The sequence below is a fragment of the Leptonychotes weddellii genome, chromosome 1 (genome assembly GCF_054177405.1).
Source record: "Leptonychotes weddellii isolate Sample4059 chromosome 1, ASM5417740v2, whole genome shotgun sequence".
NCBI classification, from domain to species: domain Eukaryota; kingdom Metazoa; phylum Chordata; class Mammalia; order Carnivora; family Phocidae; genus Leptonychotes; species Leptonychotes weddellii.
This window is the reverse complement of record NC_138369.1, coordinates 158,589,078-158,615,761: the sequence shown is the minus strand read 5'-3', so window position 1 is coordinate 158,615,761 and position 26,684 is coordinate 158,589,078. Positions and strand designations below refer to the sequence as shown.

The window sequence follows — 26,684 nt, the reverse complement described above, 5'->3', positions numbered from 1 at the left end:
ACAGCGAAGGAAACAGTCAACAAAACCGAAAGACAACCAACAGAATGGGAGAAGATATTTGCAAATGACATATCAGGTAAAGGGCTAATATCCAAAATCTATAAAGAACTTATTAAACTCAACACCCAGAGAACAAATAATCCAATCAAGAAATGGGCAGAAGACATGAACAGACATTTTTCCAAAAAAGACATCCAAATGGCCAACAGACACATGAAAAAGTGCTCAGCATCGCTCGACATCAGGGAAATCCAAATCAAAACCTCAATGAGATACCACTTCACACCAGTCAGAATGGCTAAAATTAACAGGTCAGGAAATGACAGATGTCGGCAAGGATGCGGAGAAAGGGGAACCCTCCTACACTGTTGGCGGGAATGCAAGCTGGTGCAGCCACTCTGGAAAACAGTATGGAGTTTCCTCAGAAAGTTGAAAATAGAGCTACCCTACGACCCAGCAATTGCACTACTGGGTATTTACCCCAAAGATACAAATGTAGTGATCCAAAGGGGTACACGCACCCCAATTTTTATAGCAGCAATGTCCACAAGAGCCAAACTATGGAAAGAGCCAAGATGTCCATCGACAGAGGAATGGATATATAAGATGTGGTGTGTATATATATATATATATATATATATACACAGTGGAATATTATGCAGCCATCAAAAGGAATGAAATCTTGCCATTTACAGCGACGTGGTTGGAACTAGAGGGTATTATGCTAAGCAAAATAAATCAATCAGAGAGAGACAAGTATCATATGGTCTCACTGATATGAGGAATTCTTAATCTCAGGAAACTGAGGATTGCTGGTGGTGGGGTGTGGGAGGGATGGGGAGGCTGGGTGATAGACATTCGGGAGGGGATGTGCTGTGGTGAGCACTGTGAATTGTGTAAGACTGATGAATCACAGACCTGTACCTCTGAAACAAATAATACATTGTATCTTAAAAGAAATATCTATATAGTAGGAAGGGAAAAATGAAGGGGGGGAATTGGAGGGGGAGATGAACCATGAGAGACTATGGACTCTGAGAAACAACCTGAGGGTTCTAGAGGGGAGGAGGTTGGGGGGATGTGTTAGCCTGGTAATGGGGATTAAAGAGGGCATGTATTGAATGGAGCACTGGGTGTTATATGCCAACAATGAATCATGGAACACTACATCAAAAACTAATGATGTAATGTATGGTGATTAACATAATAAAATAAAATTTAAAAAAACAATATTTTCAGAAGTATTCTTGTGAGAAATATAGGAAATATTAGTAGCATATCTAGGATAACTACCATTATTAACCCATGGTGGTAGGTACTATTAGCTATTCCTATAATTTATAATTACAAAAGTATGTAAAATGTTTGAAGACAGATATCCATGTTTCATTCATCCTTTCTTCCCTACAAACAGGTTTTGAGATGGGAATTTTTTGCAAGAATTTAATTAAAAGAGAACTATCAGTTTCTATAAGTTCATAAAACTTATTTTTTAGATCCCACATATAAGTATGATCATACAGTATTTGTCTTTTTCTGTCTCACTATTTCACTTAACCTAATGCCCTCAAGGTCCAACCATGTTGTCTCAATTAGCAGGTTTTCCTTTTTTCTATGGCTGAATAATATTGCATTATATTTGGAATATATTTTCTTTACCCATTCATCTATTGATGAACACTTAGTTTCTTTCCATGTGTTAGCTATTATAAACAAGGCTGCAGTGAACATGGGATACAGATATTTTTTTGAGATAGTGATTTTTTTTCCTTTGGATATTTACCCAAAAGTGGAATTGGTGGATCAGGTGGTAGTTCTATTTTTAATATTCCGAGGAACATCCATACTATTTTCCATACTTGATGCACCAATTTATATTTCTACCCACATTGTGTAAGGGTTCCCTTTTCTCTACATCTTCCCTAACACTTGTTATTTCTAGACTTTTTGATGATAGGCATTCTAACAGGTATGAGGTGATAGCACATTATGGTTTTGATTTGCATTTATCCAATGATGAGTGATGTTGAACATTTTTTCATGTAATTGTTAACCACTTGCAAGTCTTCTTTGGAAGAATGTTTATTCAATTCCATTGCAAATTTTTTAATTAAGTTATTTTTTGCTACTCAGTTGTACAAGTTCTTTATGAATTTTGGATATTTACCCATTTAGCAGATACAAGATTTGGAAATATTTTCCTCCTATTCTTTAAGTTGCCTTTTCATTTTGTTAATGGTTTCCATTCTGTGCAGAAGCTTTTTAAATTTATTTTTATTTTGTTTATTTTTTTCATAATCTCATTTTTTAAGTTTTTATTTAAATTCTAGTTACTTAACATTCAATGTTATATTAGTTTCAGGTGTACAGTATAGTGATTCAATACTTCCATACAGTACCGGGTGCTCATCACACAAGTACATTCCTTACTCCCCATTGCCTATTTCATCCATCACCCCCCCCACCTCTCCTTTAGTAACATCAATTTATTCTCTATAGTTGAGTCTATTTCTTGATTTGCTTCCCTCTCTCTTTTTTTTCCCCTTTGTTCATTTGTTTTGTTTTCTAAATTCCACATATAAGTGAAATCAAATGGTATCCGTCTTCCTCTGACTGATTTATTTTGCTTAGCATAATACTCTCTAGCTCTATCCATGTCATTGCAAATGGCAAGATTTCATTATTTTTTATGGCTGAGTAGTATTCCATTGTATATATACACCACCTCTTCTTTATCCATTCATCAATCAATGGACACTTGGGCTGTTTCCATAATTTGGCTATTGTAGATAATGCTGCTATAGACATAGGGGTACATGTGCAGATACTTTTTAGTTTGACATAGTCCCAGTTGTTCAGGACTTAATTTCAAGCTTTAATCCATTTTGATTTGATTTTTGTGTAAGATAGAGATTCAGGATCCAGTTTCATTCTTTTGCATGTGGCTGTCTGGTGTACCCAGCACTTATTGAAGAGACTGTCCTTTCTCCATTGTATATTCTTGCCACCTTTATAAAAAATTAATTGGCTATATATGTATGTGTTTATTTCTGGGCCCTCTACTTTGTTCCATTGACCTATATGTCTGTATTTATGCCAATATCATATTTTAATGACTATAGCTTTGTAATATAGTTTGAAAGCAGGAAATGTGATGCCTCTAGCTTTTTTCTTGTTTCTTAAGATTGCCTTCCTGTTCAGGGTTTATCATGGTTCCATAAAAATTTTAGGATTGTTCTATTTCTGTTAAAGATGCCATTGCAATTTTGATAGGGATTGCTTTGAATGTGTAAATCACTTTGCTAGTATGGACATTTAATATTAATTTTTCCAATCAATGAGTATGTATGTGTTCTCTTTAATTTTTTTCATCAATGTCATAGTTTTTAGTGTATGGGTTTTCATCTTCTTAAATTTTTCCTAAATATTTTATTCTTTTTGGTGCAATTGTAAATGGGACTGTTTTCTTAATTTCTTTCTAATAGTTCATTGTTAATGTATAGAAATATAATTGATTTTGTATATTGATTTTGTATCCTGAAACTTTACTAAATTCATTTATTAGTTTTAACAGTTATTTGGTGAAGTCTTTAGGGTTTTCTTAATATTATGTCATCTGCAAATACAGGCAATTTTACTTCTTCCTTTCCTATTTGGATGCCTTTTATTTTTTTCCAGTTTAATCGCTCTGGCTAAGACTTCCAATATAATGTCGAGTGAAAGTGTCCAGATACAGGGGGTAGGGTAGTGGGAGAAATGGGTGAATGTAGTACAGATTACAAGTTACAAGATAAGTAAGTTCTGGGGATGTAATGTACAGCATGCTGACTATAAATAACAATATTGTATTGTTTATTTTAGTGTTGCTAAGAGAGCAGATCGTAAATGTTTTCATCACAAGAAAAAATATATAACTATGTGAGGTGATGGATGTTAACTAAAGCTACTGTGATAATTATTTTGCAATATATACATTTATCAACTCATTCTGTTGTACACTGCAGCGTTAGTTGTCAATTGTGTCTCAATAAAACTAGGAGACTAAAAGAGAGAACTTTAAGGAAAAACCTGTAGGGGGTGAGAAAAGCAGGAAAGGTGAGGGGCAAAAGCTTCAGATGGGTTCAGGCAAAACTGTCACAGTGCAAAGGTATAATTCCAAGTACTTCTATAAAAGGCTACTCCAGTAGCCCCAAAGCCATCCTCTAGAAATAGCAGGTATGAGCAATTCGCATCAGGATCAAGGCCACAGGACTGCTATAATGACTCAGCAAATTACTTCCTTAATACATGTCTGTTTAGTTAAGCAGAATGGAATTAAATTTTATTTGCAATATCTCCAAATCTCCTGAGTGAGAGCATGGTGGTTGTTGGTACCTTATAGACATTAGCAATCAATATATAAATATTTAGCAATCATTTGCTAAATAATCATTTAATAATAATCAATAATCAAATGATTGCTAAATATTTATATATTGCCTGATTTATTTACTTCACATAATATGAAAACTTTCTTATTTTTCCTATCTATGTGCATATTTAAATCCAATAGGCCAGAACCTGTTTTGTGGACAAAGGACGGTGGAGAATTGCCAGATCCTGACCGAATGGTTGTGAGTGGTAGGGAGCTAAACATTCTTTTCCTGAACAAAACGGATAATGGTACATATCGATGTGAAGCCACAAACACCATTGGCCAAAGCAGCGCAGAGTATGTTCTCATTGTACACGGTGAGTACTTTTTTGACATCATTATATGTAGAAAAAATAAATGACCTGAAAAATTTTAAATTTATCTTTAGAATAATAAACAACATTTTAAACAGGTTTTCTTTTTCTTTCAGAAGGACTTTTCATAAAAGATTCACAATTACTATGTTCCAAGTCAAACTAATAAAATAAAGTTACAACATACACTAAAAATAAAAATTATTTTTGTAAAAGGTTTTCTTTATTACAAATATATGTGTGTTGGTAGTGACGAGTAAATAATAATGGTTTTCTTTAAATTTTGCAAATCAATGCTTTTAGTTATAAATCACAATCATAAAAGCTATATTTACCTTAAATTAGTTTTGGTTGTAATATCATAAAAATATACTTTATTATCACTATAACTGGCTTCACAAAGAATGATAGCATGTTACTGAGATGCAGCAAAGGCAGGTGTACAATATTAATAACTTCATTAATTTCTTATGAACAATGATTTTAAACAGTCACAGACATTTTTTCTTCACTGCACTAATCTCACAACTGGAGTAAATATAATAAAAATGGCAAAATAAATAAATAAATAAATAACAGTACCTAAGACTGAGACAATCTCTGTTTTTCCAAACCTCCAAAAGCCACAATTGTTGCTCATGTTATAGCTTTAATATATTGTTAGATAGAGATGAACTTTTATGAGATTGATAAATAATGCAATAAAAAAATTAGGCAAGTTTCTTTACTGCAAGACTTCTCAGAGTTTATTAAATATGCCAGGGTATATTGCGAATTTCCAAGAAAAAGAAGCATTAGAGAATGTAAGATATTCCTCATATTTCACCATGAAAACCTTTTCTAAGACTCGTATTATGTTTACACAATATTACAGTATTCTGAATGAGTGCTGTATAAAACATGATGCTGTAATAAATCCAGTGTATCTTAAAAATCGTGAAGAGAGTATATTTGATGTCTTTCCCATGAATCTAATTATAAAATGTGATAAGAAGCATGAATTAGTTCTGTACCTTTCCAAAAAAGAATTTGGGGGGGTTGGGTAAAGTCTAATTCTTTGTGAAGAGATTTTATTTTAGGGAAAAAAATTAATACAGTTTGTGTTTTTTCCTCAGGTATTTATTTTGTTATGATACAGGACAAAATTGGAGAAAAAGAATATATTAAATCAATACACAGCTTTCCTATTCTCAAATTACTTTAGTGTATGCAGTCTCTCAATTCTTAACACCACTTTACTGTTGAAGGCAAATGAAGGCTTGCAGTAAATAGACTGCCCACATATAAACTCCTTGAAGATAGAGCTGAGAGATTAATTTCTAGCATCCTATGAACTGTGCAGATTACAACTTTTAGAAAAGATCAGCCTAATCCAGTTAAATACATAAATTGGAACTAAATGTGTTAAAACCCTGTAGACACTCCCTGCCAGGCTTCCTGCCAGAGAGGGTCTAACAAGTCCTGGGCATGCCAAGAAGATAAGTTAGATCCTTGGAGCAGGACCCAGGAGTAGATTTCAGTTCATGCTGACCTGTGTGTATCATCATGCAGTCATAGAAGTGAAGTCTGATTTGCTCTGAGCTTTCCAAGTGCTTCTCACTAACAGTTGGGGCAAAACTGGGGACATTTTATCTAGCATGTCACATTGTATCAAAAGCAATGCGACATAAAAATATAAAGAATTAGAAGGGAAGTGATAGAAAAAATAATATACTTTAGATGAAATGTATGCCATTCATTTTTTTTTTTTTTAAGTAATTCAAGTGGAGCAAATGCCTATGTTTTCCCAGTGTTTGCAAGCTAGCCAACAGCATGATTTCCTAAATAGCCAAGCTACCTTTAGGTATTTGGCAGTTGACATATTTCTGATAAATACTTCTCTAACCACTTTGTAAGAAGTCATTTTTGGCTTTGCTTTTTGAACTACAATTCATCAAAAGCACCCCATAGATTAATGTTATTCATGCTGCTAGATAAATGCTGTGAAGTTCAACAGTAGTTTACCTAGGATTATTGACACAAGTAATGAGAGGCTCGATGAAACAGTGAAACCATATTACACTGTGTCTAAAAAGGGCTCCAATTGGGTTCATTACAAAATAAAGGTTTTTTTCCCCTTTGCACACAGGGTATAATGTTTCATTAGTCACTGGTTGTATAAATATAAAAAGCTACTCTCTTCTGTTAATGGTTTGGCTGTTTCAAAACCCTACTAAATGATGAAATTTGAGTGGCATTTCGATCTATAATGAATGCTGTATGCATTTTGGAATGGAGTGATAAGTGATCATTTGTGAGAACTTTACCCTTTTATCTTTTACACCAAGGTTGATTTTACATTAGCTGTGATAATTTAATATAGCTCTAGCACAGAAGGGCCTTTCCTGAGCTGAGACTCTGTCTTTGGCTCTACCACAGTTGCCTACGTTCTATTGATTCTTAACTTGATGGAGGTCTGAGCACTTTCCTGTGAAATCATCTGCTATCTAGATGCCATCCTAAATGGTTAGATTTTATTCTTTGGGCGTCAATGGAAGTACATTATTTAAATGTTATCACATTTAATTGTTAACAGCACTGACATTATGTGTTGTGGACACTGGAGAGTTTTTCTCCCCCCTCCTAATTACACATTTACAAATTTCAGCTTTAGAACTACAGATGGTAATTTGAAACTGCCAGTCTAAAATTCACCTGCAGTGAAAGGTCTAACAAAATTTAGCATACAAATACTTGTAGGATAAAATATTATACTTATGAAATATTTGTGCTGTGTAAGTTCTATCAGAAAAGAAAGTGGCATTTTTCATTAACAAGCTCAGAAATGGAAAAATTTATCTGTTGAATTGGTAGACTTAGTTATATATATACTATTAATCCATGTGAGCAGAATGTTTTTTTTATTTAAATTCAATTAGCCAACATATAGTACATCATTAGTTTCAGATGTAGAGTTCAGTTATTCATCACTTGCATATAACACCCAGTGCTCATCACATCACGAGCCCTCCTTAATGCCTGTCACCCAGTTACCCCATCCCCCACCCAACTCCCCTCCAGCAACCCTCAGTTTGTTTCCTAGAGTTAAGAGTCTTTCATGGTTTGTCTCCCATTTTTTTGCTTCTGCATAAAAATATTGAAGTCATTCTCTATTTTCATTGCTATCATGCTATTTATTTTTTTAGAAGGGCTGATTATTTCCATGTTAATGGTGTTTAAACAAACTATTCCATTGCTGTTTTATTATTTGGAGAACTCAGACCAAGAGAAAAATTCATTCATTCAACAAATAAATATTTAGCACTTAACTACCAAATACTAAAGCACTATAGGAACAAAGGTGAATAGAACTCAAGTTTAATATTTAACATGGAAGATAAGGCAAGCATTCAAGTAGTTATAATACCAAAATGAAAGAACTAGAGGAGGATGGACATACAATCCTGTAGCTGTTCGGAGTCTTTGAGAGTGTGATCCAAGTTTCAATAATTAAAAAAAAAAAAAATAGTAACACAGCACTTCTGAATTGTTCAAAGACAAATAGTGTACATCATAAATGGAAGTAGCCATCACAGTGCCAAGTGCATACATGTGCAGTAAATCAAATTATTATTATTATTATTATTATATTACTAGTAGCCTTAAGATACCAAAGGAAATCTCAATCCAATCTCAATCTCCGGTGAAAACCTTACCCAAGAGTTGCATACAATTTAGTGACCAGAGTCTTCCCTGAATGGTACTCAGAGCATAAATTAGGTTATGTCTATTAAAGAATGAGACAATTGTAAATTCTTGCTAACTATGCAACAGAGGATATCTTAAAAACTTAATAGTATGGCAAATTAGTTACATAGAGAGTACAGGATAAAAGTTATAATTACTCAGAGTGCCTGGGTGGTTCAGTCGTTAAATGTCTGTCTTCAGCTCAGGTCATGATCCCGGGGTCCTGGGATCAAGGCCCACATCAGGCTCCCTGCTCAACAGGGAGCCTACTTCTCCCTCTCCCACTCCCCCTGCTTGTTTTCCCTCTCTCGCTATCTCTCTCTCTGTTAAATAAATAAATAAATAAATAAATAAATAAATAAATAAATAAATAAATAAATAAATAAAATCTTTTAAAAACTTTAAAAATTATAATTTTTCTTATTTCTCTAATGTAGCATCAAGTTCAGAGGGTTTGAAGATAAAATATCTTCTCTCCAAGCAAAGACTTCCCAGATACACATCTTCCAGTATAGGGAACGTAGCAGATACCTTTCCATCACACAAGGAATAGCTGCAGAGAATTATAGATGACCTTAGGCTAATCTTATTTTGTGGATAGAAGCAACACAAGTTCTAATATTTATTTGTCATCAACTGGTGCAAAATATATGTTCTTTTGAAAGTGTCAGAAACATATAGCACCTGGGAAGTTTTGAGAAAGAATATGAGAGTGAGAAACACAAATCAGTACATTTCCTCCAAATCTTAAATTTTTTTCTTTCTCCGCACTCCCAGTGCCTTTTACCTGCCTTCATACTCATCCTAGAGAAATTTGTAACCACTCCTCAAAATACAAATGGAAGTAGAACAGAGATGCTGGGACTCCTTAGTATCACCTGCACGCTCAAAACCCTCCTCAGGATTTGGGAAGAAATACAGCAATACAAGTAGAAGAAATGAGTAGCATATTTTTTCTTCCATCAGTAGTGACACTAACTGTGGCAGGTCCAGATCGTAGGAGAGAGTTCCAGAGAGTCAGATGAGAATTTCAGTGGAGAACCCACTCCACTCAGAACCAGACTCAGGGTTGTCTCAGATGGTCATAACAGAATAGAGATGCACTCTTCTAGAAAGGTTTGCATGACATTTCCTATCTCTCTTCAAACATATTCTTCCTATTACCATAATAACCCTTATATGCAATTTAAAATTATTTTGCCACTGCTATAATATTCCTTTACTTCATTGTTTTTCTACTTATGTGAATAAGCTTTTGTAACACTTCATTACTTGTTCATTATCTTAACTTTTCTAGTTTTAAATAAAATTACCCACTACATACCTTAGCATATTTTTACTTTCATGTGTACATATTTTGCTTTTCTAGCAAATGTTATCTTAATGACATAAAAATGAGTAAAATTCTCCATAACTAGTATTATCATAGTAGAAAGTAAAAAACAATAAAAAGGTTCTTTATGTTCCTGACAGTCACTGACTTGATATCTCTAAAATATCACTTGACAGTTATGGTTTGTTTTATTTGTTTGATCATGTATCTATTGAAATGAATAGTGATGAAAAATATGATATTGCTTTTTTTTTTTATGTTTCCAGGATAATTTACCTCAGAAGTAACACACACACACACACACACACACACACACACAATATATATAGGATCCATCACATTTTATTGTTAGTTAATAAGAACCATTATAAAAAGAGTGTTTTAGATTTTTAATAGTAAGAGGGAATATTACTGCTAAAAATACCTGTGTGTTTTAGTCTAGTGAAAGGTATCAGGCTATTAAATATGCCTTTTCAGCTTTTAAAAATCAATACAACTACTATTTTCATTTCACTCGGCTTTTATTGTAAATAATAAATATCAAAAATACTCAGAGAGATGGGCATACACACAGATATTGCAGACTTCTGCATCAAGCCAAGCACCTAACTTTGTTGCACATTTAGACATACATCTTTTTCAGAGACTATACATACGTGCAGACTCGCTTTCAATCTTCAGTGCTGATTTTCCCTTTCACTTGATTTGTTTACTGTGAGAGAGAGGCAAATTGAGTCATGGAGGGTGGATTTTCACTTAAGCAAACATCTCCTTCAAATATTTCACTAGAGTGTAGGATATAAATTCAGTTACTTTAGGGTTATTGGTACCTGATCCTAAATTTAGCAAAATAATTAATGCATGTACAGGTGAATGGGGTAATAATTATGAAACAGATTGGGAATATCATGAACTAATATGCTAAACTTATTTTTAAACTTATCTTACCATAGAACTGAGCAAATACAATTATAATACATATATTTCTAGTCTTGCAGTATATGTTACACATATTCATGTCATGATTATCAATGATTTGAAAACTATTGAGAAGGCTCATCACATGAAAAGGCAAAATGCACTTCAATGCTTCCTAGTGAATATGTAGCTAGACTAAAAAGTTGGCAGTAACATGTACATTTCCTATTACATTTATGTAGCAATGAAACGTTTAGAAACAATGAGAGGCTACATGATTTTTTTTTCCCTCTCAGTTGTAATGTTAGGCAAGGTGATACAGATCACTGTGGAACCAAAAGAGTGAATCTTTGGGCTCATATGGGTGGGTGGGCAGTGAGAAAGAGAAGCCTGGATTATGGACAGATGCACAACCTAGTAAACATTAAAAAGAGATTCAGCTAAAATCTGTTCCCTCACATGGAAACAGACCTACCAGTTGGTAAATTAATTCTATGTACTCATAATGAGCATTTTTCCTTTGGAGAAGCTTTCTTTAGAAGCATAGATAGGAAAATACACAGGGAAGGAAGAAAAGGAGAGAAAAGACATCCATATGGAGCAACAAACAATGCGCTAGTGGAAGAACCCTATGGTTGTTGCTCTCATCTGTGGTGGAGAGTTTGCAGACAGTAAACTAGTTGGACGATTCTTAAAACTGTACCTACTTTAATCGCTGAGATAAGCATATCATTTCTGGACATGAATAAAATAGGGAGAGCTGTGATGCCTGTGGGAAAGGCATACCTCTCTGACTGGACGAATGTGCTCTTAAACTCTGCAGAGAGAAGGGGAAAGGGATCAGATAGTGGAGTCAGAAGCACTGTTTCGTTATAAAACATTTAAAAAGTTGCATATGAGCAGGCATACTGAATACAGAGTTGAGTTGTAATTCCATCTCTTTGTTTTAAGATGAGCGTGAATTGGCTAAATTAAGGTTTTACCATTCAGAGTAAATATTTTGTTCTAAGATGCCACTGTGAAGTAAATGTTTCTATGGTACCTCCATGGAGCACAGGCTAAACCGTCCATGGGGAAAACCCTCATTCCTGCCTGGATGGAGAAGAGTCCACCACCCAACAATTTTAGCACCTTAGCTATCTTTTCTTGTGCTATTTATACATAATCTTTTCTATCAGTTGCAGTAAGGTAAACAGAAAAAAAGAATCCATAACACTTAGTCTTTCTAGATTTTTTATGTGGGAATAAGGCTAGGTCGTAGCTTTACAAGGATGTATAAAGCTCTTCTACTCAAACGTATGAGCATTAACTGGCTCACTTGTTAGAGAATTGAAGCAATATTCAAGTCCATGGGGGGGAATTTAGGCATTTGTTTATAGAAATAATGGCACACCCAACTAGAAGATACAGATCTTTCATAAACCGCACTTTGTAGCTTCTCAACACTGTAGCTTTTACTAACATTGTAACAGCACATCATGTGCTTATTGCAGAATCTAAGAACTGTCCTAATGCCTCTTTACCTTTATCTCCAATTCATCAGTAAGTTCTGTTGACACTTTTTCCAAACCGTGTGTTCAGTATGTGCACTTCTTTATTCTCTCTAGCCTAGACTAGAAGAGACTTCCATGTCTATGATCTCTTTCCCACACAGCTGTAGTATATAAATGTTTTAAATACATATTCCTTCATATCTTTCCCCTATTTAAATTTTTCCAAAGGCATTTCTTCACACTTAGCGTAAAACCCAAATCCAATTAGCCTCGTTTACTAACCCTGCATGATATGCCACTACCTGCATTTGTGACATCTCACCAGTCTCTACCCAACCACGTCTGTTTCCCTGGTCCTCCTTCAACTCCTCTAAGACATCAAGCCCATTCTCTCTTTAGGAAGCTTGCCTCTGTCCAGAATGCTTGTCCAGGAAGTACAAGGTATTCTGTCACGAATGCGGGAATTTGCAAGAATGATTTCTTATCATTCACATCCTGTTTAAATGAATCTTCTGAGAGAGACCATTTTTGTCCACTTCAGTCTAAAATGGCCCCAATCATGCATCACTTAATTTTAATTCTCTGCAAGTCATTTATCATTATTTGGTATTTTAGTTGTATATTTGTATATGTGATTTTATAAATGTGTATATATACATGTATGTATGCATTTATGTTTATATGTGTATATTATATGTATGTATCTGTACATGTGAATATATTCTGTATCCACCCAGTAGATTATGATTTTCTTGAAAGCAGAGATCTTATGAGTTTCATTCATCTCTGTATCTCTAGCTCTTAGAACAGTATCTTCTAAATAGTAAACAATCAATAAATATTTCTTTAATGATTATAAATTTCTTTGTCCCTCTTTGTATATCTCTGTCTTTGTCTCTCTCTCCCTCTCTTTTCAGCAGAATAAACTTTAGTAAAATAATATATATGTATATACATACATACATACATACATAAACACTCATATCCACATATATTCATATATGTGTGTGTCTGTGTGTATACTGCCCTTCTGAGCAAAATTAGGGAAACTGATATTCAATCTTTGGTCACCAAGGTCAAGACCTTTGGGTTTCATCTCATATTTGGTAAAGAAATGATATATAGAGATATATTTATTTGGCACTCCATATGTAAATGGTGCCTTATACAGTTAAGCAGTGCACAAAATGGACAACTGTGTATAGAAGAATTAATATCTTCAATAGAAATCCTAGAAATTCCACATATAACTGAAACCATATGTTGTATATAAGAAATAGCGCAGAGGATCATAGGGGAAGGGAAGGAACACTGAATAGGAAGAAATCAGAGAGGGAGAAAAACCATGAGAGGCTCTTGACTCTGGGAAACAAACTGAGGGTTGCTGGAGGGGAAGTGGGTGGGGGGATGGGGTAACTGGGTGATGGGCATTAAGGAGGGCATATGATGTGATGAGCACTGGGTGTTATACACAACTGATGAATCACTGAACACTACATCAGAAACTAATGATGTACTATATGTTGGCTAATTGAATTTAAATTAAAAAAAAATGAAAGGAAAAAAAGCAACCCTAGAAATTAGAAGATTTATGCAATTGACTTCACACGTCTAATTTTTTTTTGCAAAATTCTGTGATTATTGCTTACTAAAAATTGAATTTGTTCTTTGGATGTCTATAACATCACTTATAAAGATAATATTTATTTCTGGCCAAATATATATTTTTTTCTGAAAATCATATCACAATGCTATACTACCTAATATTTCGTTATTTCAGGAAATCTTTCTTAAGAATCTACTATATACAAGTGCTTGGCCAAGCACTGCTGATCCTGTAAGAGATAAATAAACACTCCCTATTATGCCTCGACTTCTTAGTAAAAATTAAAAAGTGAAGAGTTTTCACTCCTGTGCTTCACCATGATGCAACTTCAGAGATGTTTTCAGGGTCCCTTCATTATTTGGAATATTCCAAGAGACATATTCAGGAGAATATGAAGTTCCATGGTTAGAAATGTTTTACTTTAGTAAAATATTCACTTTCTTACTGAGAGCATATTTTAAATGTCAATAACTTGGGGAAGGTTATCAGTTTGTATAACTAAATCCCAGGGGAGAACCAGTTGATTTAATAATCTGTTGTAAGGTTAGGAAAGACCTTGCTTTGTGTGAGAACTCTGAACATTAGGGATGTGGGTCAGTATCTGGATTTCTCAGTCAGTACTTTTCTACTAGATCACGTGTCTCCTACGTGTATTCATATTTGCTTTGAGTTTTTCTTTAACCAGTGACAGAAATATTCTCCCAAACAAAACTTTTATCCTCACAGAACTTAAAGTATTTGACCATATCATCTGATTTACTTTCTGGCAAAGTACTTTTAAGAAAGAGCTCATCGCATTGAAGTAGGTGGAGCTTAAATAATGTAGGATCCTCCACTTGGAAGGATTTTTTTTTTTTTCCTACTTTAAATTTTACTTCACTTTTGTCAGTTTGGAATGTGAAGGGATATTTTAAAAGAAAAAAATGCATCCATTTTTTTCCAAACAACAGGCTGATTTTATTCATAAACTTTCCTTGTAATTACATGGAACTGTTGGTTACCACCTACAGTTTAAAACTGCAGTACTTTTCATTTTTTAAAAGCAGCCTTTTTTTTTTATTATCATTGCATGAGGATTCCATTTAGTATGTGAAGCCAGTGGAAGCTATCAGAGGGATGAAAAGGGGATTCATTCAAATCTAATTTTGAGAAGGGTTCCTTTTTATGAAGCAGATGAGGTTACCATATGGCTCTTGAGGAGGAAGCATGCACCGGCAAGTTGAGGCCTTGTCAGCCTGGTGGTTGTCATTTAAGTAAGAGCCTTGGTGCTGTTATCCGTTCTTATGCTATAATCCAAATAGGCTGCTACATGTAGCTGAACATAATGGGAACAGATAAACGTCCTTCTCTGCACAGGTAAAAAAGCCAATACAGTACATTTTTCCTCTTACAATTGCTTCCAATGGCAGTGCAATTATCAGTAAGAAGGTTAAGGATGCCCTATTATTTCTTAAGGTTAGGAAATGTGAATAGCTTCTTTCAAAAAGACACTTCTTACCTTAATACTTCTAATGTATGTTGAGTTCTGACCCGTCTGTATCTCCACTAATAATCCTTGGTTTGGACTCACTCTTGATTACCCTTGGACCACCCTGGGGAGTTAGAAAGAAAGTAGACATATGGAGTCCAGACTAAACGGTAGCAATTTTTCTCCCTATTGAACACTAGTCCTTGGAGAGAAACAAGCAGCTTGGGTTTCTGGGACTCTTTAGACTTAATTTTGCTTAGAAAATCCATTCTGAATGGGCCAGAATGCTGTTTTTAAAAAAAGAAACTGCCAGAAAACAAAACAGGTTGACAAGTTAGAAATTATTGTGCACTGCATTTGTAGAGAACAGAACATACCTTTAACCTGAAAAGCGCGTTGTTGGAAAATAGGTGCTACACCATTCTTCAATTTATTGTATACAGTGCTTGTTGGAACCTGATTTCATTTTAACAAGGTTATACAGGATCTGCTGTGCTCTAATAAGCTCCAGTAACAAAATGTGGTTGCATTTTTTTTTTAATTCCTTCATTAGGATGTGATTAAAAAGGGCACTTTTCTATTATTTGAATTGGATATGATTTAGAGCTCTAACACTTTTAAAAACATTGAAAACCCACATTCAGAATATAAGATTCTTCAGTGTGCTGCATTTTAATTTTTTAAATAATCATTTAGACTTGAAGACTCTTAGCAGAAATTTCTAAAAAACCATCTCAGACATGGTAATAGGAAGGAGGGGAGATTTTTTTTTTTTTGCACAAATTAACCATGAATAAGGCTCAATTACTGATTCATGTTATTAAAAATGATACTATTCCCTATCTACTGACGTCATTGTCATTACCACCAGTAAGAGCATTATTTATAAAGTCCCAGTCAAATTCAAAGCATAGAACTAGGTACCTGTAGGAAGCACAGAAGTGTATCATTATTCTGTTCTCTTTGTTATCTTATCATCTTGTTGGCTTGTGAAGAACATAAAATACAAGCAATGCGTGTTAGTGCCAAATAAATGTTATAGCCTCCTGTTATATAAATGTTATTTCGTGAAAAGCTTTGGTATATATTATGGGTACTAAGTACTTTATTGTTAATAAGAGTTAGAATAATAGAATGTATTAATTGATTATGTAAATCAGAGAAATTTAAAAAATCTTAACATAGCATCACACATGTATTTTATTCTCAACTGGGAGAGAGAAATACGGACATGGAGCTAGTTAGAGGCCTGTAACTCTGGCTGTGCCCATAACGGTCGGCCACGAAGGTAAAGCATTGTTGGCATGGGGCTATTGGTAAGAAAATGAGGGAAGCAGTACATAAACTCAAAAAAAAAAAAAAAAGATGGATATTCAGAAAGAAGGGGAATCAGTTGATATTCATTTGTTTAAGGAAGTCTTCACAGAGCAGATCCAAATCAGGCTGAAACTTGGGAGTAGCATTTTATTGGTACATCAAGAAAGGGACAGAGATTGGAAAATACTGGAGCATTGAGTCAGAGTAAACTTGTCCCACCAGCAAAATAATATTTTAAAAGACTAAGACATGTTGACTTATAACTACTGAGCCTGAAGTTAATTGGAGAGATAGATATATAAATAAAATGGTAATGTAATATATAACAAGCATGTGTAGAAGTATGTGCTAAGTGCCTTGAGGGTGCTTTGAAGGAAGAGATTAACTCTGCAGAGTTGGTTAATGCTTTACAGATGAGATCATATTTAACTAAACTTAAAAGACAAGAAATATAATAATTAACGTCAGGAAACAGGCCATGTCTCTGAGAACATGGCAGCAAAGAGAAGAACAGCAAGAAGTCTAGAATTTTGGGAAAAGACTTGTGTCAGGGGCACATGTCTTCTTGTGTGCTAGACTTTGGCTTCTTTGCTTATGTTAACCGGGCACTAGGAAAAATAAAGAAAAGAAGCCAGGCATATATGCTCTTTGGAACTCTAGCCCCTCTTGTTCCAATGCGGTGCCTAACAACAATGGTGGAGGCAGTTTTGAGTTCTTCGTGGCAGAATCAAGCAGGTTGATCAGGAGAGATGATGGACTGATGAATTAGTCATAACAAAGTTTAGCCATGGTCCCTGGACATGGATTTCAGTTTCCTGATTCAACAACTTTGTTGTGGGAGCTGAAATTGTGCTTCTGCAAGTGAGTAGGTCCTTACAGAAGTAACCCACACTATTTATACTGCATTTATTTGTAACCCAGCATCCAGTCACATGAAGAACTCTTGGCTGCCTACTTAGACTTTGTCTGCACTAATATGCAATTGTACAATTGACTAAATTTGGAGTTCTGTCTGACATTATTGAAATACTCCTGAATTTTCCTTTTACAGGAAAATAGTATATATGTTACAACTGAAATGAGAAGTGTAATTTATTGTAATTCACATCTTATGTGTAGGTAAAACTATAAGCAAATATTTTCATGTCTTAGAACCTTTACTTTTCTCAGTTTCCTATCAAAAATGCTCACTATTTTTCCTTTCAACTAATCCTTGACTTTGTTATGTATACATCTATCTAGACAAATAAATTAGATTATTTTTACTTTGTTCATTTCCCCAAATACCATTTTTATCCACTACGTATTTTATCAATTACTAACTCTTCATTCTTTATGCCTTAACATCTAGGAAATATATAATAAAGTTAATTTCTTTTGCAAATTGTAAATTCTGAACATTTTATTTGTAACTACTTTTTTTTTCAGGCAAATTCAGTATTATTTGATTCAAATAAGATATTCTCCAGGGAAAATAGCAATAAAAAATTTGACGCCATCTTTTGTATTATAGAAATCAGAGATGAAATGCCATGTAGTTAATTGATTAACTTACTATATAGTTATAATTTCTGAATTTTGATATTCATAAATTATGTCACAAACCATTCATTTCTCTATTTTTTAAATTTATAGTTACTTAGCATCCATGTTCAGACATCCTTTAATCATATGATATTAAAATGTAAGGCATGTATTAAGATCTTCTAAAATCGACAAGTCATATTCAGCAAATTACATATAATGTTAATATGACTGCAGATTATCTTGCTTTATGGACAGTAAATGTTAAATCAGGATTCAGTTATTTTTATTATGTGTGTGTGCATGTGTATAATTCTTCTGCATGTGGATTAGTGTATTTTTATTCTTAAAAAAATAAATGGATATGTCTTGGAAGGGGAAAAAATGACCTGCATTTTCTATCCTGTACTATATTTGATTGAGTACTTTGTATTAACAGTATAATGGTTTTAAAAATGTACAGAATTCTAGATACCTCAAAAATGAGACAAATGATAGGTACTAGTGTTTCTAATGTCATGTTTCCTTTTGAAAATGTAGCTCCATTTTCACTATCAATATCTAAATAAAAGGTCAAAAGAGAATGCACCAAACCAGACCTTTTAAACAATTGGGAAATGATGTTAACTGTTGCCAATCGGAGTGAAAATCAGATCTGAGTGTTTGGACTTAGAAAGGCAGCTCAGATTCTCTTTCTAATTTCTGCTTTGACAAGAGTTGCAGTCAGGCAGCTAAAATAAATGATCTTGAGGTGGAAGTGTTCCAAAAACCTCTCCATTATACTCATATGAAATAAAATATTCTCTCTGTACTCTAATATACACATATATGCATATATATTTAAATTTAGAGACAAGGAAGTTCTATCTCAAAGTTCTTTCATCCATTAAGTGGGGATAATAATATAGACAGTTCATAAATTTGTTGTGATCTCTTATTACTGATCACAATAGGATCTACTTAATGAGACCTCCTGGCCTGTCACCCTTTCTCTGAAAGTCTCGAATTAGGTGAAAATGAAGAGAGTTCATAAGGAGGCATGGAGGACATGAATCTCGGGTCAGGCTCACACTGCTTTCAAAGTAGCAGGAAAGGTGGGCAATAATTCATTTTGTTAGCAAGGATATTTATGGAAGGAAGAAGCTGTAAGTTGTGGTCTTAAAATTTTATCTTTTGGGGCACCTGGCTGGCTCAGTTGGTAGAGCATGTGACTCTTGATCTTGGGGTCGTGAGTTCAAGTCCCACGTTGGAGGTAGAGTTTACATTAAAAAAAGTAAAAAAATTATCTTTTAGTTTTATATTAACTAGATGACCCTGTCAAAAAAATGGACATTTTTAGATCCCCTAAAATATGTTATATGTTTATTATGCTATGAACAAATTCATTTAGTAAGTATTTATACACCTTCTAAATTGTGCTAGGATCCTAACAAAAATAGGCAGAGTTCTTCCCTTCAAGGATTAATTGTCAAGTGTGGAGACTGACGTCAATAAAATCAGAGCAGACAGAAAGTTTAGGTAGAAGAGAGAAGTATCATAAAATTTTTTTGATCTTCCTGAGAATTCCAGCGAATTCCAACTGATCCTGTGTTGCTGAATTTCGGTTGATTCTGATTACTCTTCTGGTGTTCAGTATTTAGATTATTCCAAATTTTGCTATTTTACAATAGAGCTGAAAAAATTGGATAAACAAGAATGTAGTGTAAAAAGGATAAATGAAAATGTTTAAAATGTTTCAGAACACAGGATGATATAAAGTTAGTAGTGATTAAAAATGTAACAGTGACTGGGAGATATTTCTTATTCGACAGATACTTTTCTTGGCCCAATTGTCATTGGACCAAAGTGTTTTCCATCAAATTTCTTTCAGCAGGTTTGTTTTTAGGTACATATGAAGTCAAAAGGAAAGGATGAGGGAGAATGATGGGCTGATAAAGCAGGAGTCAGAATATGAGCCAATAATGATTTGTAGTGTTATCTGTCTGGACACTTTAAAAGACTCTAGGGCAGTTCTCTTAAAGTGGATTAACAATTATTAAAACTATTGGGTTGTTTTTTTTCTTTTTTTGGTTCACTAATTATTAGTCTAGGAAAAGCCCTAAATTTCATGCATTTTCACAGTTATAGGAAATAAAGATATTGTTTGGTTTATACAAAAATATTCATAGTACCTGAAAATATATAGACTGTCTCTAAAACAAATCAAGATTTATTATTACTCATTTTTGTTGATATGGAATAAAAAAAAGTCCACATAATGTTTTTTTGGCTAACTTAAAAAATGAACAAACACCACCAAAACCTGTTATTTGTATTCCAGTTCTTAGGAATTGAATGGTATTAGCTGATTTTGAAAGGCTGCTTTTTAGATCTAATGGGATCTTATTTTAACTCACTGTCTGATAGCAAATAACCTAAGATTTTATCATCTGTGCTGTGTTTGGTGGTATTAGTTTCTTTACATGGAGTTTTAAAGGGCTGATATCATTATATGTTCTTGTGTTTGATAGCCTTGTAAGTCATTTCCCTCTGCATAAATGAAATACATATATTTTGAGATCCTAATGAGCAAAGGATTTTACTAGCCGACGAAGAATGTATTATTTTCTATTTTAGGTATGCATGAAAATTAAGATTACTCATGTTTTTTTAATTTAGAAAATATCTTGCATTTACCTGCTGCCTGCCTAAGCCATTTAGGGAAGCTTACCATGAAAATAAAAAGTATTATAAAAATTAGTAAATAAGGGGTATACGTGCATATATACATGATATTTATTCAGTGTATAATGTTGTTAAAGTCAGTTCTATTTTATGATCATGGTAATCGCACACCAGGCAATAACCATTTTCTCCAGTGATTAACGTACCACCATTGAGTTTTTAGAAGGTTGTTTTCTTAATTTGACTGTCTAGGAAGCATTTTCCCTGTTGAAAAACAGGTGTAAACATCAATACCCAAGATAAGAGAGCGAGCTCCTACTGTTTTCTGATGTCTCCAGTGTTGAGAATCCAGCAGGTTCAAGTCTGAGAATTGAGGAGGGCTAATTTGTCAAAAGTAAAAGACTAGAAAATTTTTGGTGTAACTCAAAGACTTTAGCTGAGAGAATGACAGGAAGCCTTTTAACAGCAAAATAATCTGTCAAACACTTTGACTATATAGGGACTGTGTGGCAAACATGTGAAATCAAACCCCAGCACAGTAATTACAGGTAATTTGTGAACTGTTTCTCATTTCCTCACTGTGTAAATTATATGCCTATCCACTTGAGACAAGATTTGACTTTTTGAGAATCTTACTGAGGCTCTATAGCTTGACACTGGCTACATTGTTTCAGTGTTTCCTCCACTACTCTTCAAATTTTCAGCCAGTTTTGAGTGAAAGGAAGATTTTGGTGTAAAATTCTAAGTTATTCTTTCTGTTTATTATGTTTTCTGTATTGGAATCTAGCGTTAACTTTTGGCAACTTTTACTAACCATGGATTAGGGGTTGAATATTATGGCTTAAGTCTACGTTCAATCACCTCTCCTATGTATGCCAAATAAAATAAATCCTAAACCTTTCAGAATATTGGGTTCCATTCTAGTTGACTCAATACTTGTTAAAGACTCCTAGGTACTGCAAAATTGTTAGAAGGCGTTACCAGCTAATCAGGGTAAGAATTGCAAGACTCTAAGCTGTACATTAACATCATTTGTGAGAAAAAGAAAAGCAAAGTAATAATAATAACAATTAGCTTCTTTTTTTATTTGTTTGTTTCTAAAGATTGCTGTCATCCTATTTCCTACCATTAAGTTTTCCTAAAAGAAAAAAAATCAAAGAGCATTTAACATGCATATACTCATCCATCATTAACATTTCTTTAATCTTATATAGTGGTGTTATTTGTGTTTATTTCTGTTGTGTTTTTTCTTTGTTTACTTCTTTGACAAAGCATGTCTTTTTGTTTGTTTGTTTTACCTATTTGTATTTTGCTACTGCATGTCACACTTTTTAAATGACTCAGTGAACAAATGAATTCTTGTCATTTTAAATTTCACTCTACATGTTACAAACAATCTGCTTATTCTCAAACATCGCTCCCAAGTTTTTGCTTTGCGTGGGAACAGGAAAAAGAAGTGAACAAAAAAATGACAAGAACCATGTGGTACAGCTAGCTTTGTGCCTGATAATCTGTGTAAGCCTGTTAAAGTTAAACCTAAATAAGACCTATGTATTTATAATTTGAATCTTTTGTTTGCATGATATGATTTTGTTTTATATTTTGTTTTTTTCCACTCACCAGATGTTCCCAACACTTTGCTTCCCACTACTATCATCCCCTCCCTTACCACTGTAAGGGTCACAACCACTGTAGCCATAACAACCAGCCCAACCACATCTGCAACAACCAGCAGCGTAAGAGGTACAGTATGCTTCTTTGTTATGGCCTGGAAAACACATTAAATGAAGCTTTAAGGGTTTTTTTAAAGGGTAGAAAAATTGAGATCCGATTTTACTTAATCATAAGAAGTAATTAAGTCACCTAAATTACTATCAATTCGGGTTATTGGAATAGAATATGAGGCAAGATGGTACATTTTAACTTTTTTAGTGCCACTTATAACTATTATGAAAATATTCCAGAATATAGGTTAAAAATATATGGAGCAAACACTGAGCAAGTTTAAATGTGAACATGGGACACTTTTTTTTTCTTTTTGTCTTGCCTTATAAATATAAGCAAAGAAATAAAGTGTTCAAGGTTGCAAAGGTAGCTTTTGCTTTTTAAAGATCTTTGTTTAATGTTAATGACTTATTCTTCTGCCACTGGATTAAAAATATCCACAGTGTTGAAAGTGTTTTAAAAATTGGCATAATTCATGGGATCTTTAGAAACTATTCATCACATAGAACTTTTAAGTAAATATTCAACGAGTCATCCTAAAGGGATTCTCTGAGTAGATCTATTTAGTCTACTAACAGAATGTTCTAAAAACGAATATTGATAAAGTTGTCCAGGACGATAGGAATTCATTTGGCTCCGTGAGTAATTTCTGGTATTGGTTTATTAATAAATATTTTTGCTTTAAGGAAAGCAACCTTGAAGAAATAGAATTAATCTTTAAAGGCAAAAAATAATTGCATTATGGTTCGGAAATATTAAAAAAGCTTTCCTGAGCAGTCATTAAGTGGTTAGTAGGTGATGAAGAAATTAAAAAAATTGTGAGTGCATTATAGGAAACAGATTTTAAACTTAATTTTTGCATAAGCAATGTTCAAAGAGAATTTGTCCTATTAAGTTTGTCTTTTTGTATTTATACATGTTTGTGTCATGTTGGCTATACTAATATGTGTTAAACTTAACAATTTAACTTGAAATCATGGGGACTTTACATTAATATATGTTAATTAAAGTTGTACTAAGTACTGGGCTTAACATTATTTTCCTTCACTTGTAAAGATTGTTCAGTTAGACTATTAAATTGAGTTGCTAGCTTTAATGTAACAGTTATCATAATATTTTTCTCTTGCTTCTGAAAAATATCTGATATTAGATAATTATTAATGTTTATTAATCATGTCAACTCTATTATATGATATATGATTGATAACTGAAGTTTGATGATAGTAGCTATAAGATTTTCTCAAAAAGTCCTATGTTTATATTAGTATTATTAAGTGAACTGTATTTGAGCTAAATCTATAAATGAGAAGAATTTAAAGATCTTTCTCATAACAATTTATATGGGAATGGGGGAAAGTAATAAAAATGAAAAAAGGTAAAAAAATGCTTTGTGATATTATATGAAATGAAAGATACCTAAATTTTTACTGTGCTTCAATTTATTATTTTTCCAAAGATTTTTAACAAATAACAATTTAAGTGAAATGCAATTAGTGCATACTAACAAAATCCTGTGATAATATTAAGTTCTGACTGTAAAGACAGATCACTTTGATGGAAAAGGATAGTGACGTTGACTTGATTTTTTTTTGAAGACCTACTTATAACAAAAAAAATTTCCTAATTGTCAATTATTCCTTCTTTCTTCAAAAACATTTATTGAGGACTTGCTATATATATGGGGTCATGCCAGACAGTACCATTATGGAAATTAAACATGTTGTATCTAAAATCACTAGCAATTAAATTAATGCATTCTTCCTAAGTAACCAGTGTCTGTGCTTAATGAAGGAAAAGTATTCATACCCTTTCTGAGCATATATATGTATACACACACCTCTTAGAATAAAATAAGAGAAAAATGTTTTATTTCGAAGTGAGGTGTTTAATAATATTTTATATTTGTTCACATGCATCTTAAGTGGAATCTTACTTATTGCATCTGAAGCAGCCTGTTAAAATGAAATAAATTTTCTACTTTTTCTAGTAAATTCACTTTTTACAGGTTTCCTAAAATGTTCTGTGAACTTTACAATATAGACTTTAAAAGTGGTAAAGAATTAATCTTTTCTGCAGAGGAACATACAAATGTCAGAGAAGCCACACACCATTCCCTGTTACTTTTACTTAACAATTGGAAGATATTTTTCAAAAGGCACCAAAATATGTGGAAATAAAAATGTATTTTAGAAGTTAGGCACTTCATAGTAGTTATTTTGTATAGAAAAAAAATGGCAGCAATAACATTAAATGTTAGTCTAATGCCTACTTTTCTCTCCCATCTTCAACAAACCACTGGGGGCTGGGAAAAGCCACCAAGCGCACCTGTATCGTTAATGTTCTAGTCCATATTTGAGGGAGTGGAAGACTCAGTCAGTACATAAACATTGTTATGAATTATTCTATATATTTATCTGTTTCATTTCCATTTTCATTTACTAGAATGTGCATTTCATCAGAGCTAGGACTTCTTTAATTTTTAATTAGAGTACAGTTGACATACAATGTTATGTTAGTTTCAGGTGTACAGCATAGTGACTTGACAAGTTTATACATTATTCTGTGCTCACAAGTGGGCCGCCATCTGTCACCATACAGCACTGTTACAATATCATTGACTATATTCCTCATGCTGTGCCTTTTACTACCGTGACTTATTCATTCCATAACTAGGAAGCCTGAATCTCCCACTCCCAGTCACCCATTTTGCCCACCCACTAACCCTCTTCCCCTTTGGTAATCATCAGTTTGTTCTATGTATTTGTAGGTCTGATTCTGCTTTTCGTTTGTTTTATTCATTTCCTTTTTTTTAGATTCCACATATGAATGAAATCGTATGGTATTTATCTTTCTCAGTCTGACTTATTTCACTTAGCATAAAACCCTCTAGGTCTATCTCTGTTGTTGCCAGTGACACAATCTCATCCTTTTTTATGGCTGAGTAATATTCATGTGCATATGTACGTTTGTGTGTGTACATGTGTACACTACATCTTCCTTATCCATTCATCTGTCAGTGGACGCTTAAGTTGTTTCCATATCCTGGATATTGTAAATAATGCTGCAGTAAACATAGGGGCGCATATTTTTTTTAAAAGATTTTATTTATTTATATGACAGAGACATATTTCTTTTTGAATAAGTGTTTTCATTTTATTTGGGCAAATACCCACTAGTGGAATTATTGGATCATATGGTATTTCTATCTCTAATTTTTTGAGGAAGCTCTGGGGTGCCTGGGTGACTCAGTTGATTAAGGGTCTAACTCTTGATTTCTGCTCAGGTCATATCAAGGCCGTGAGATCGAGCCCCACGTCGGGCTTAGCTCTGGGCTTGGAGCCTGCTTAAGATTCTCTCGTTCCCTCTTCCTCTGCCCCTCCCCCCCATACTCTTTCTCTCAAAAAAAAAAAAGTAATCATTTTTTTGAAGAAGCTCTATACTAGTTTTCACATTGTTGTGAATTTTGTACTCTCTTTTTTAACTTGTATGGTATTCCTTTGTGTATTGCCTATTAGAACTTTCATATGCAATTATTCTTTGAATGCAATTCATTTACTTATAAATTAGTAAAAGACATTTCAAAATTAATAGTTAAAAAAGGATTATAATAAGAATGTATTGCCTAGGGGCGCCTGGGTGGCTCAGTCATTAAGCATCTGCCTTCGGCTCAGATCATGATCCCAGAGTCCTGGGATGGAGCCCTGTGTCGGGCTCCCTGCTCTGAGGGAAGCCTGCTTCTCCCTCTCCCACCCTGCTTGTGTTCCCTCCCTCGCTGTGTCTCTGTCAGATAAATAAATAAAATCTTAAAAAAAAAAAAAAAAGAATGTATTGCCCAAGAAAAGGTGAGAACTAAAGAGAACTCAATATTTTCATCTTGCAGATTTTTGTTTGTTTCATCCTTTTCATTCAATAATCTAAAGTAAAGTAACTATATTTGATTTTATGAGGTTTAAATGTTATTTCTTCAAATTTCATAAACCATAACATTTACCTACCTGTCTATATATTTAATAAGTGTCTGCAAATAAATCACCCTTCATGTTTCCATCTACACTCTTTCACTGCTACTAAGTTTCCCATCCTCAGATATGATAAACAAACAATTTAAAATACATTTAAAGAATCATACCTGTGGCTGTATTAGAAATCAAGGTGAAACAGAACAAAAGAATCTCCTCAAAT

General features: G+C 33.6%; 1 protein-coding gene across 3 annotated transcripts in view; it reads left to right on the top strand.

Moving 5' to 3' along the window:
• The window catches only part of CADM2 (cell adhesion molecule 2), a 1,012,057-nt gene that overhangs the window by 921,459 nt on the left and 63,914 nt on the right, over positions 1-26,684 (top strand). For 2 of the 3 annotated variants that reach the window (XM_081798557.1, XM_031041510.2), the window contains 2 exons: positions 4,553-4,731; positions 22,401-22,520. In XM_081798557.1, the coding sequence (XP_081654683.1) occupies positions 4,553-4,731; positions 22,401-22,520 (299 nt within the window). The remainder of the gene's footprint in view (positions 1-4,552; positions 4,732-22,400; positions 22,521-26,684) is intronic. The other variant, XM_081798566.1, reaches the window with a different exon arrangement.